Source organism: Leucoraja erinacea, chromosome 34, assembly GCF_028641065.1.
Source record: "Leucoraja erinacea ecotype New England chromosome 34, Leri_hhj_1, whole genome shotgun sequence".
In the NCBI taxonomy this organism is placed as follows: Eukaryota; Metazoa; Chordata; class Chondrichthyes; order Rajiformes; family Rajidae; genus Leucoraja; species Leucoraja erinaceus.
Genome location: NC_073410.1, coordinates 10,613,695 through 10,625,863, shown reverse-complemented (window position 1 = coordinate 10,625,863; position 12,169 = coordinate 10,613,695). Strand labels below are relative to the sequence as shown.

General features: G+C 41.9%; 1 protein-coding gene across 2 annotated transcripts in view; it reads left to right on the top strand.

Moving 5' to 3' along the window:
- The window catches only part of LOC129712989 (wings apart-like protein homolog), a 132,418-nt gene that overhangs the window by 78,285 nt on the left and 41,964 nt on the right, over positions 1–12,169 (top strand). For both annotated transcript variants that reach the window (XM_055661823.1, XM_055661822.1), the window contains 5 exons: positions 1,785–1,896; positions 2,610–2,834; positions 6,037–6,148; positions 7,246–7,343; positions 10,013–10,089. In XM_055661823.1, the coding sequence (XP_055517798.1) occupies positions 1,785–1,896; positions 2,610–2,834; positions 6,037–6,148; positions 7,246–7,343; positions 10,013–10,089 (624 nt within the window). The remainder of the gene's footprint in view (positions 1–1,784; positions 1,897–2,609; positions 2,835–6,036; positions 6,149–7,245; positions 7,344–10,012; positions 10,090–12,169) is intronic.

Here is a 12,169-nt window from a genome sequence, read left to right as displayed (position 1 = left end):
ATCAGTGCCAGTTAATATGTAATGCTTTGTGTTATATCAGTGCCAGTAGTATTTAAAAGGCCATGGTTAATCAGTGCCAATGCTTTCTATCTTCAATCCGTGTGGCTGTTTATTTAAAATTCTATCCAACTGGTTGGAAGAAGTGTAAATGAATTGCTGTTTCCCCTTGATGAATTGGGCAGCATGGTGGTACAGCGATAGCGTTGCTGCCTGACACCGCTTATAGCACCAGAGACCCAGATTCGATCCCGACTACGGGTGCTATCTGTACGGAGTTTGTACGTTCTCCCCGTGACCGCATGGGTTTTCTCCGAGATCTTCGGTTTCCTCTCACACTTCAAAGATGTGCAGGCTTGTAGGTTAATTGGCTTGGTCTAAATGTAATTTGTCCCAAGTGTGTGTCGAATAGTGTTAATGTGCGGAGATCGCTGGTCAGCGCGGACTCATTGAGCCGAAGGTCCTGTTTCCACGCTGTATCTAACAAACTCATTTATGTAAGTCTCTGAATGATGGGAAGGTAAGAGGTTTAAAGAGCAAGTGTTGTATCTGACATGGTTGCACAGGAAAATACTGTGAGAAGGGGAGTGGCTTGTGGACACAGAATGGCAGAAGCATCAGTTCCTTTGAATGCTCAGAGGGCTGGAAATAAGATGTGGAGCCAAGAGACTGTAGATGCTGGAATCCAAAGTGAAAAACAAACTACTGGAGGAATTCAGTGGGAATTCAGTGGGCTGAGCAGCATCTGCAGAGGAAAAGGAAAGTCATCACTTTGGGTCAAGATCCTTCATCCGAACCAGTCAAATGCCCATTTCCCTCCACTGATGTTGCCTGGCCCACTGAATTCTTCCAGCAACTCTTTTCCTGCAGGAGATATGTTGAAATTCCATTGAAGGGGAGGACAAGGGAAGCTCTATTCCAACTGTAAGCCGGCAGTGAATACACGGATTAACCATGTCAAACCCCTGGAGAAACAGGATGGAAAGAGGTGTACTCGAGTTACCTGTGGGAGTCGTCAGGATTTTAATGGGTATTAATTCCCAATTTCACTGAAATGCATTGGGATGTATCAAATAGAAGAGTGGCCCATGGTGCATTTGAAAATGGGAATACATTGGAAATAGGTTGCAAAATTACGAAACTTTCAGAGGCATGAGAATTTCTTCTCACCTTTAAACAATTTCTCCCTTGATTCCTCCCACTTCAGATAAATTAAAGCTGTAGCTGTGAGCACTCACGTGGGTCCAAGCTATACCAGTCTCTTAGCTGTCTCTGGTGATTGTTGACCACAGCGTGTAGTAGCTGAACAGCTGTCTTAGCAGGATGTAGAGTGCTGTCATGGTGACTGGTTCTTTCAGTCTTTGGCCTTCATGCCCAGTGTATGCTGAAGGCTGGAACAGCATCCCATTCTCAAGTTGGGCACGTTCCTGCCTGAGGGGTGAATGTTGATATTGATTTACATTTTCTCACCTCTGTATACATGTACATGTCTGCATATTTCAGTGCACATCCATTCTAACCCTTCCCTCTTAATCTTTTAAGAATGCTTGTTTTCTCACATCTCCAATTTTGATGGAGTCCAAGACCCAAAGAATTGACTCATAAGACTCTCCATAGGTGATGTTTGACCTGCTGAGTGCTCACAGGACTTTGCTTTTGTCTCTGATTTCCAGCATCTACTTTTTTTTGTTCTATTGTATAAGTTGCTGGTTTGGTCCTATTGCCTATGTGCATATTCAAAGGGCTGGTGGCTCCTTTTTAAGTCTTGCATTTGATTTGTCTTTCAGTATTATCAGCTTGGCCACCAAGTGTGCCATGCCCAGTTTCCGAATGCACCTGAGAGCTCATGGAATGGTAGCCATGGTCTTCAAGACACTAGACGATGCACAAAAGAACCAGGTAGAGTCTCATTGTTCAATGTTCAGAGGAAGTGTTAATAACAATTATTGTGGTGTATCATTCCAAGCTCCAAAATACTTCCACGTTATTGCTAACCTGAACTTGCACGGAATCACATGTGGTTAAACAGATTGGGTTCTAGGAAGGATTTAAGAATAGAAAGCATGAGAGATGTAAAGGGGTGAATGCTGGAGCTTGTAGCCTTGGCAACAAATGTTGGAGTGATCAAAATCAGGGGCGTGCTCAGACAGCAGAACTGCGAGAGTCCAACGATCTGTAGGTTAGAGGGGATTCTCCCTGTGTTCACATGGGCTTCCTCCGGGTGATCCGGTTACTTCCCAAATCCCATAGATGTGTGGGTTTGTAGGTTAATTGGCCTCTGCAGATTTCCATTCGTACAGGGAGTGGATATGAAAGTGGGATTACATAGAACTTGTGTAAACGGGTGATCGATGGTCGATCGATGGACTTAGCGGGCTGGAGGATCTGTTTCCATGCTATATCTCTAAACTAAACATGCAAACTAATACATAAGGTAGTGTTGGCAACAATCTTGGTGACATTGCCTTTAGTAGTGTCTATATTTTTGTTGCCTGTAGGACATCCGTGCTCCCATACCCCTAACGAGAATTTGGTGTCCATGCTCATTGTCCTACCTTAGTCCGTGCTTGCCCATTTGTTGAATCTGCCATTTTTTTGTTCTGGGTTGTCAGAATCTAGCTCTTTGCACGGCAGCACTAATGTACATCCTAAGCCGAGATCGGCTGAACATGGATCTGGATCGAGCCAGTCTGGACCTGATGATTCGCCTCCTGGAGTTGGACCAGGAGCCATGCTCGCATCAACTGAACGAGAAAGAAATGAAAAAGATAAAGGAGAAAATCCGCAAGCTCTGCGAGACTGTTCACAACCGGCATCTGGACCTGGAGAATATCACGGTAAGAAGATGCAGCCTCCTATCTGCCTGCTTTAATTGCTGTTTAAAGAAAGTGTGGTGCAGTCAGTGGTTTATTGATACTTAATAAAGGGTAGACATATGTTATCGCATTGCCGAAGATGGCTCTGCTTGACTCTGGTGATTGCTCATATTCTGATTCAATAGCATACAAGAAATATAGTGACTGCCCTTTTTTTTAAACAAAGTTTTTTCCAACTTCCATTGGAGCTCTACTGGTGATGTCCAGTAACATAGAGGGAATGTAATGTTCATTCCTGACTTTTTACAAACTCCTCTATCTTCTTGGTTAATATTGGACTCCACTGTTGAGATTATGAGTATTGTATTGTAGCAAATGCAGCATTATGGCTTGTGTGTCATGAAATTTGCCCTAGTCGTATGGCACAATGGTGGCAAAGCAGTTAAATTACTGGAGTAGTAATCTGGAGAATAATCTCACCAGGGCAGCTGTGGAATTTAAAATCACTTAGCAAGCTGGAATTGTTTGAAGAGACTGTCATTAACAAAGATGACATTTATAAGCTTTTGGTAACTGTAAAACCTCAACTGGCTCACTAATATCGTTTCAGGTATGAAAACTTCCATCCTTGACATGTCTGACCTTATTGTGACTTGAGACCCACTGATGTGGTTGACTGTTAAATACCCTCTGACATGCACGCCACTAAGATCACAAGCAATTAGGGATGGGCAATAACTGTCGTTAGCGAGGACCAAATCACATGGAATAACTGAATTGGAAACTAAATTGCATTTACAGACTAATTACAGGAAAACTTGTTGAAGGCATCAGGTAATCAAAATGAACGTGCTGCACTTCAGGACAAGGCTGGCAGCTCAAGTTGCTAGTTTGTTTTAAAAATAGCTTGGCTGAAGAGCTCAGTTAAAACATCTTCAATCGTTACACAGGCTCTGTGAACTCAGTTTTCCCTCGTAATGTTCACGTCAGGGTGTAAAAATGTTGCTCGGGTCACATTGCGATGGGAGGTTGGAGGGGGAAGAAGAGGAGCTGGCAATGGAGAGGAGTGAAAATGGAGGAGGAGGAAAGGAGGCAGAAAGTAAGGAGAGTGGGGTCGAGAAGGGGAGTTATGGATTTGGGTGGAAGGAGGCTGGTATTTGTCCCAATTGTACAGTGAGAAGCAGTTTGGGTGAGAGGAGAAAGGACCTTCAGGAAGGAGATGCTGGGGTGGAGGAGGGAGCGGATGTTGGTAGATTTGATGAAACTGGAGCTGTAGATGGGAAGGGGCTATGACAATGCAAGGCTGCCAAGCGAGAGTAGGACAGGGTCACAGAGACTGACGGCTCTGCTGTTGCCCACTCCTTGTTGTGAGAGCATGCGGCTGATCGGAAGGTGCAGCCTTTCTCCATTCTCGAGTTCATACAAATTGCTCCAGTTTTTCACTAATAAACGTAAACCTAAGCTCTGTTCCACCGCTCCTTGTCTATCTACGATGTTCTTTTGAGCACGAGAGGTCATTTGAAGTGGGCAGGTGAAATTATTGACACAACCATTTACCTGATTGGAGTTATCTGTTATGCCATCATTAAGCAGGCTGTTTAAGTAAATATACTGAGCTTTTATATCCAAAAGCTCTAAACCTAATGGCCAAATATAAACATTACGAGGATTGTATTCTTTGTGCGCTTTCCAGTTGCTGGCTTTATAAAGTCTGACCCACTGGCTTTTTCAACATGTTTAGGGGTTAAAGGGCTTGTCCCACTTGGGAGTTATTTGTGCGTGATTTACGCAAAATTTACACGTCACGCACGTGTCGTGACACACGCATGGCGCGTGGTGGAGTAGGCAGTGACGAGCAGCACCCCAGGATTTTGGGATTCACAATCTTCGCACGCCGCCTGCGTGACACGCAAATGATTCCCAAGTGGGACAGGCCCTTAACAATGCAAACAAACGCCACTATGTTAGGGATTTTCCCAGGACTGGAAAAGGTCGTGCAAAATCAAGACTTTCTTAATCACTTGCAACTCAGAACGACAGGTGAGAAGAGACTTAAATGAGGATGGGTTTCAAATGTTAATTGTGCATATTCACAAGCAAAGATCTTATAGCGGAGCAAGATGGGCTACTCCTGCTAAATACAATGGGCTGACGTGTAGTACGCTACGGAGGGGATCCTGGGCATTTTTCCCCGCCCATTTTAGTAACCGGAGCCTACCTGACCCGACCCGACTCGCAGTGTAATCAATGAACAGTTTGTGTGTGTGATATAGGGTTAGATTCATCATTCTGTCAGTTCATACTTCTTGTCAAGAATAAAATTTGACTCTGGTAATTGTCTTTTTTAATATATTTTAAATCATTTCTTTTTAAATGGCTCACAAGCAGTGTTTGAGTTGATTTTGTAGTAACCGGAACCCGACCCGACTCGCAGGGTAATTGACATTGCGGGGGAAGTTTTTGTGCGTGATATAGGGTTAGATTCATAATTCTGTTAGTTCATAATTCTGTTAATTCTTGTTAAAGAATAAAATGTTTATAAACACACATACATGAATGTGATATAAATGTATATAATCATATAACACACACAATTATATTTCTTCTGATCCAATGATGAACTTTATTTCAGACTAGACAAGGGACATTAAATAAGAAACATTGTAAACCTCCCCGTAACTTCACACACACTATGCCTTATCCCCGGGCCGCGCACTCCCTCTCCCTCTCCCCGGGCCACGCACTCCCTCGCCCTCACCCCCAGCCCCACACTCCCTCTCCCGCTGCCCCGGGCCGTACACTCCTTCTCCCCGGGCCGCGCACTCCCTCTCCCCGCTGCGGAAACAAAGATCCGATCTTTGACCGGAAGCAAGATGGCGGAGCAAGATGGCGGGGGCTGGTTGCTAAAATGGATCATATAATCACCCATGAATCCGCCCATGAGCGTACTACACGTTTGCGTGAGAGTAACCCATCTTGCTCCGCTATAAGATCTTTGTTCACAAGTGTCATACTGTCAAAGGTCAGGTGCCAAAGGAAGCATAAAACTGGAAGAAGGAGCAAAAGAGTAATGCTGTCTGCTGCAGAAGAGTTGCGTGCTTGTAGATGCCTGATGGTTGATGCTAGCCCCACAAAATGGTGTATTATTTTGTGGGACCTGGTCTATTAAACAATTTAAGGGCGTGTCTTTCTTGGGTTTAAAACCAAATCTTTTTTTGGACAGACGGGACATTTGGCAATGGAGACGCTGCTTTCCCTCACATCCAAGCGAGCAGGCGACTGGTTTAAAGAGGAATTGAGACTCTTGGGAGGATTGGATCACATTGTAGATAAAGGTACATGTCTACACAGAATTAGAGTGGATACTTTTACTTTTTCACAGAATCACTCCAAATGCAAGCATGATTCTTCCTTCTCTTGGTGGCTGCCAATGGTAGCAGTCACAATCTATTAATGTCCAGGTTTTGAAGCCAGTTAATTGCATCTATTGTAATTGACTACCCTGAAAGGTAAGAGTGAGAAGTGTTTGACAATGTGTTCCATTGTTTGGCAACTTAAGTAGCAACGAGGATTTTTGAAGTTTCATCAATTTAAAATGTGGACAGGTCTTAGTTTTCCATTTTGGGGATGTTCATGGTTATAAAAGAAGAGCAAAAAACTGGATGTTAGAAATCTGAAGTATGTTCATGTGATAGGAGCAGAATTAGGCCATTCAGCCCATCAAGTTTACGCCATTTAATAATGGCTGATTTATTTTTCCTTCTTAACCCCATTCTCCTGCGTTTTCCCCATAACCCCTGACACCTGTACTAATCAAGTATTTTTCTATCTCTTAAAAATATCCATTAACGGCCTCCACAGCCCTTTGTGGCAATGAATTCCCATGAGTATAAGCAGAAAATGCTGGAGTAATTCACAGGTTGACAGCATCTATAGAGAAAGACAATTCACAAAGATCATCGACCGCAACCATTCCCTCTTTCCGCTTTTGTGGTGGATGTTTTATTTGGGCCCTGTTTCTGTTTAGAAGCTCCAAGCCTATTTGCTCCATTGAGACATCCACAATGGTTTGGTATTAAATATGGTATCTCATTGGAATCTTTACCCCATCTTTGATATAAACCTGCATCTACAGTTCCTTCCTACACATTTTATATTGTTGGAATTTGTTTTATTTTCCTCAAAATTATCTGTTGAGTGCGCTGCAAAGAATTGAAGATTTTTCTAATATGAATGTATCTATATACACCAGTTCAATGGATTTCTACATCGCAAGGGATTAGAGCTTGTGTTGTTTTCCATCCTCTTGGACTAATTTTCATTCGGGTCATTTTTCTAAAGTTGATAGCATTCAGTTTTCTAATCTATGTTTCAGTCAGTCTGAGAAGAAAAGTCAATCCTTATCATCTTAAATATTGTTCTACATTCACAGTGAAAGAATGTGCGGTACAGTTGAATAAAAATGAGGAGCAGGACAAACTGGTTGCGACGTTATGGGGCGCGGAGCGCTGTTTACGTGTGTTGGAGAGTGTAAGTATCACAGTGATGCACGGCATCCATTTTTAATTTGCATCTGGAGCATAAGTCACGACAGTGCTTGGCAGAATAGAGAAGTGTTTCTTTCTGATATCTAAATCGCATTACTGGATATCAGTCTTTCACTGTAATTGGCACACAAGGGCTCCATTTATCCAGCTTTCAGATGTCAGATGAGTTCAGAGAATCAACGATTTATATCACAGGAGATAATTTGACCCATTCGTGTCACTCCTAGCCAGCAGTATTCTATCTATTCATTCCACACCTCCTTACAAACAATACCGTTAAATTTTCACACTCTTCCCTTCCGTTTTCCGTCATCTATCTGCATTGCCAAAAGTGACCATGATTAAATTTCCTATTTCCATGCCAAATGCCAAAACTATCGAAAAGTAGATGTTTTTAGATAGTTTAGATACTCTAATCTTTGCTGCCAGTTTTTTTTTTCTACTACTGTCTCTGCTGAACTTTTGTAATAATGGGCCTAGTAATTAACCTGACATCTGCATTATTCTTTTTTCCTCCTTGGATTCTTCCTTCTATCAAAAATGACAGCAAAAATGATCAGCTATGCCAATGGGCTGAGCAATGGCTAATGGAGTTTAATGCAGATGCGCAGGGTGTTGCATTTTGGGAAGTCAACTTGGGGCTGGACCTTGGAGAATAGTTCTGCATTATCCCAATTCTTTTATCACACCTGTAATTTCCCTGCAAATACATCCTTCTATATCCTTCCCATTCACTGAATTTAGTGTTTGCTGTTTTATTTTAGCTGTCTTTGTTATTGTTGCATCGTGATTCACATAGTTAATTGTGCCAACTGCTCCAACTTTGCTGGACGTTACAGTTTTCAGTCTCCTGCACCTTCTTCTCGATGGCAGTAGTGAAATGAGTCCATATGCACCCTCCATTAACTTACCTTGCACCCTTTTCCATTTTTTTGGCTGATCTAAAACTACCCATGTAGAGATGGGCCAAAAGGCCAGTTTCCATGCTGTATGATTGGTGGTTTTTATTCTCTTTTGCATTTTATTTTTTTCCCTTTTCAATGTTTCATCCGTTTCCATTTCCCTTTGCACTCTCCCTCCAACAATATGAGCAGATCCAGCCAGAACAGTTGTTGCAATTCTGTTGAGGGTAAACTCGTCTGATCGGTGCAGGCTCCAGCTTCCTCTGAACTAGAGCAAAGATCCGAGGAAACTAAAGCCTTTGCTTCTGTCCAGCTGCTTATTCAACCTACTGTCCTATTTCCGTACTTGCCAGTACATATAATGAAGGAAAGCTGGTTCTAAACATTATTGTGTGTCTCCTTTGGCAACATTACTACAAGCTCTGCCCCTACCATTGGTACAATATGTGCTGCACTCTATCACACTAGAGCAAGGGTTTGCCGCAACCTGGGGTAAATTTTGCCTATCCAGGGGGTACATTTGTTGATTCTGGATTTGTATGTATTTTTTTCTCATTGACTGTTTGGTTCTGGTATACCAGTATCTGTTCATCATTAGTTGTTCATAAATAATTGAAATCGCATTGTCATGTGCTATTAAAGTTGCCTGGGGTAAACGGGACTAAAAAGGTTGGGGAAACTCTTCTCTCGAGTGCATTTTTCCTCACATGTGCATTTTTCCAAATCCAGGGTTCACTTATGGGGGCAATTATCCACAACCGTAAAATTGTGCTGAACCTTTCCAGGTTAAAAACGGTCCTCGAGAACTCAGACATTCTCCTGGACTGGGTCTGTCACCAAAATGCTTGGCACTACTTCACAGCACGATTAGTAACTTAATCCATTGATGGGATAATGGAGGAAATATTTTGCTTGGGTCTCTGCAAATAATTCAATTCATAACACCAGTTAACCTACAATCCCACTCTGGGGTTCCAGGTTAAAAGATGATGGCTTTCCCTCTGTTGAGAAGCGCACAAACAATGATGGGAAATGTAGAAACAAGGGTGGGGAATGGTCCACTTCAGGTAAAATTCACAAATACTATGATATTAAGAAGCTAAGATACATTTGTAAGTACTTGAGCTGCTGTACCATGTTGCATTTTGCTGTTGTGATTTGGAAGTTGAATACTGAGATGGAACTTTGACTTCCCTTCAAAGGTTTGATGGGAAGTCAAACCAGCGTAGGTTCACGAGATTGATCCCTGGGATGGCGGGACTGTCATATGAGGAAAGATTGAAAAGACTAGGCTTGTATTCACTGGAGGATGAGGGGGATCTTATAGAAACATAAAATTATAAAAGGACTGGACAAGCTAGATGCAGGAAAAATGTTCCCAATGTTGGGCAAGTCCAGAACCAGGGGCCACAGTCTTTGAATAAAGGGGAAGCCATTTAAGACTGAGGTGAGAAAAAACATTTTCACCCAGAGAGTTGTGAATTTATGTAATTCCCTGCCACAGAGGGCAGTGGAAGCCAAGTCACTGGATGGATTTAAGAGAGAGTTAGATAGAACTCTAGGGGCTAATGGAATCAAGGGATATGGGGAGAAGGCAGGCGCGGGTTATTGATTGGGGACGATCAGCCATGATCACAATGAATGGCGATGCTGGCTCGAAAGGCCGAATGGCCTCCTGCACCTATTTTCTATGTTTGAATGTACCACAGGTAAATCTACTTACTGTCTTAATTTATTTTATTTTAATTAGGTCACTGTTCACAATCCAGAAAACCAAAGTTACCTTATAGCGTACAAGGACTCCCAGCTCATCATGTCTTCTGCCAGGTAGGTGTGTGGTGGAAGAAACCCACAGTGTGTTGGTGTGAAAGTGAAGTTTACCTGGATGCTTTCAGTTTGCTGTCATGTGTGTTTGTGTTTGACTGTGTGCCCTTTAAGGTGAGTGAAATATATTGTCTGTACATAGATCCAAGTATTTCCCCCGTTCACCACATAATTCATTAAAGTGTACTTAGTTTCTGTTTTCCATCAGCACTGGAGATATAATTAACAATTATCAAAGGAGTTTGAATATCTTCTGACTGTTTCACCTGCAAAACTGGAGAAATGCCTCCCAAATGTAAGATTTGATGATTTTTGAATCTACTTCTGAGAAATCTGTGCAGCGCAATTTTATGAGGAGAGGATGTGGAGAGTTCTACTTTTGATCTCTTAAATGACATTTACTACCCAGTTTTTACACAGTTAACAATAGTCAACAGTAGACACCAAGTTTAGTTCATGTAAACCAAAGAGATCCGATGTTTGTTAACATGTGTCTTATCACCCGGTACTTCAAATGTCTGAATTACAATACAGTTTTTTTTTTTTTTTTTTTTAATAAATCTGTGTTTTTAACCTCTCCTGTATTAATGACTTTTAAATATGAAACACATTCACAAACCTGCAGTTGCCTGGATCTCTCTGCTGTGATGGCCTGAGAGTCTGGTGTCAATGATTCACCAGCTGTCAGTTGATTTCTGAATGCAACAAACAGCCTGTGCTGAGACTGACCCCTTTGCTGCAGTCGACCAAATCAAAGTGTTAAATTTCTATCCATTTTGGGGAAAAATAATGATTGTTATTTTTTTTCCAAAATGGTGGGACCCTATGAAGCTTGTCAGACACAATTTGTATTAACAAATGGTGCTCATTTTCATTTGTTAGTCCATATTGCTAATGCAATGTTGGCCTTCATAACAAGAGGATTTCAGTATAGGAGAGGTTCTTCTGCAGTTGTACAGGTAAGACCACATCTGGAGTATTGTGTACTAATTTGAGGAAGGACATCCTTGTGATTGAGGCAGTGCAGCGTAGGTTCACGAGATTGATCCCTGGGATGGCGGGACTGTCATATGAGGAAAGCTTGTATTCACTGGAGTTTAGAAGGATGAGGAAACATATAAAATTACAAAAGGATTGGACAGGCTAGATGCAGGAAAAATATTCCCAATGTTGGGCGAGTCCAGAACCAGGGGCCACAGTCTTAGAATAAAGGGCAGGCCATTTAGGACTGAGGTGAGGAAAAACTTTTTCACCCAGAGTTGTGAATTGGTGTAATTCCCGGCCACAGAGGGCAGTGGAGGCCAAATCACTGGATGGATTTAATAATAACAATAATAATAAACTTTATTATGGACTCGAGGTCCAGACAAGGGGCAACATTACATAAAAAATGCATTGCATATTAAATATCATAAAATACATATAAAATCTTAGTATATCACTTATAAAAACATCATAATTTATATTAATAAAAATACATAATACATAAGTTAAAAATCCAGATTAAAAGAATGATCAATGTCCTACAACGAGACAACGATACCAGTGTCTCCATAGCTGGGATTCGTAGCGTGTAGTGCTAACCCGTATGTTTGGCAAGACCACAATAAGCACATTTTTAGAGTTATTTATCCTGCAAATTAATTTATACATGTGATGTCTTAGGATAGCTTCTAAAGTACTGACTCCTGCAGCCACAAACATATTACTGGCATTACACCATCTAAGTTGCCTTAGCAGTGTTCTCATGGCATCGTTATATGCCACCTTTAGTCTCTGCATACTTGTCTTTCCATAGTTCGACCACAGGTGCGCAGTGTAGAGTGGTGTGCAGTATGCTCTAAATAGTGACATCTTCACCACATCTGCACTTTAAGAGAGAGTTAGATAGAACTCTAGGGGCTGGTGGCATCAAAGGATATGGGGAGAAGGCAGGCACGGGTTATTGATTGGGGACGATCAACCATGATCACAAATGAATGGCGGTGCTGGCTCGAAGGGCTGAATGGCCTCCTATACCAATTTTCTATGTTTCTACATTTTCACAATTGCCAAATAATTTTGTCTCGGATTTAGATTTTGC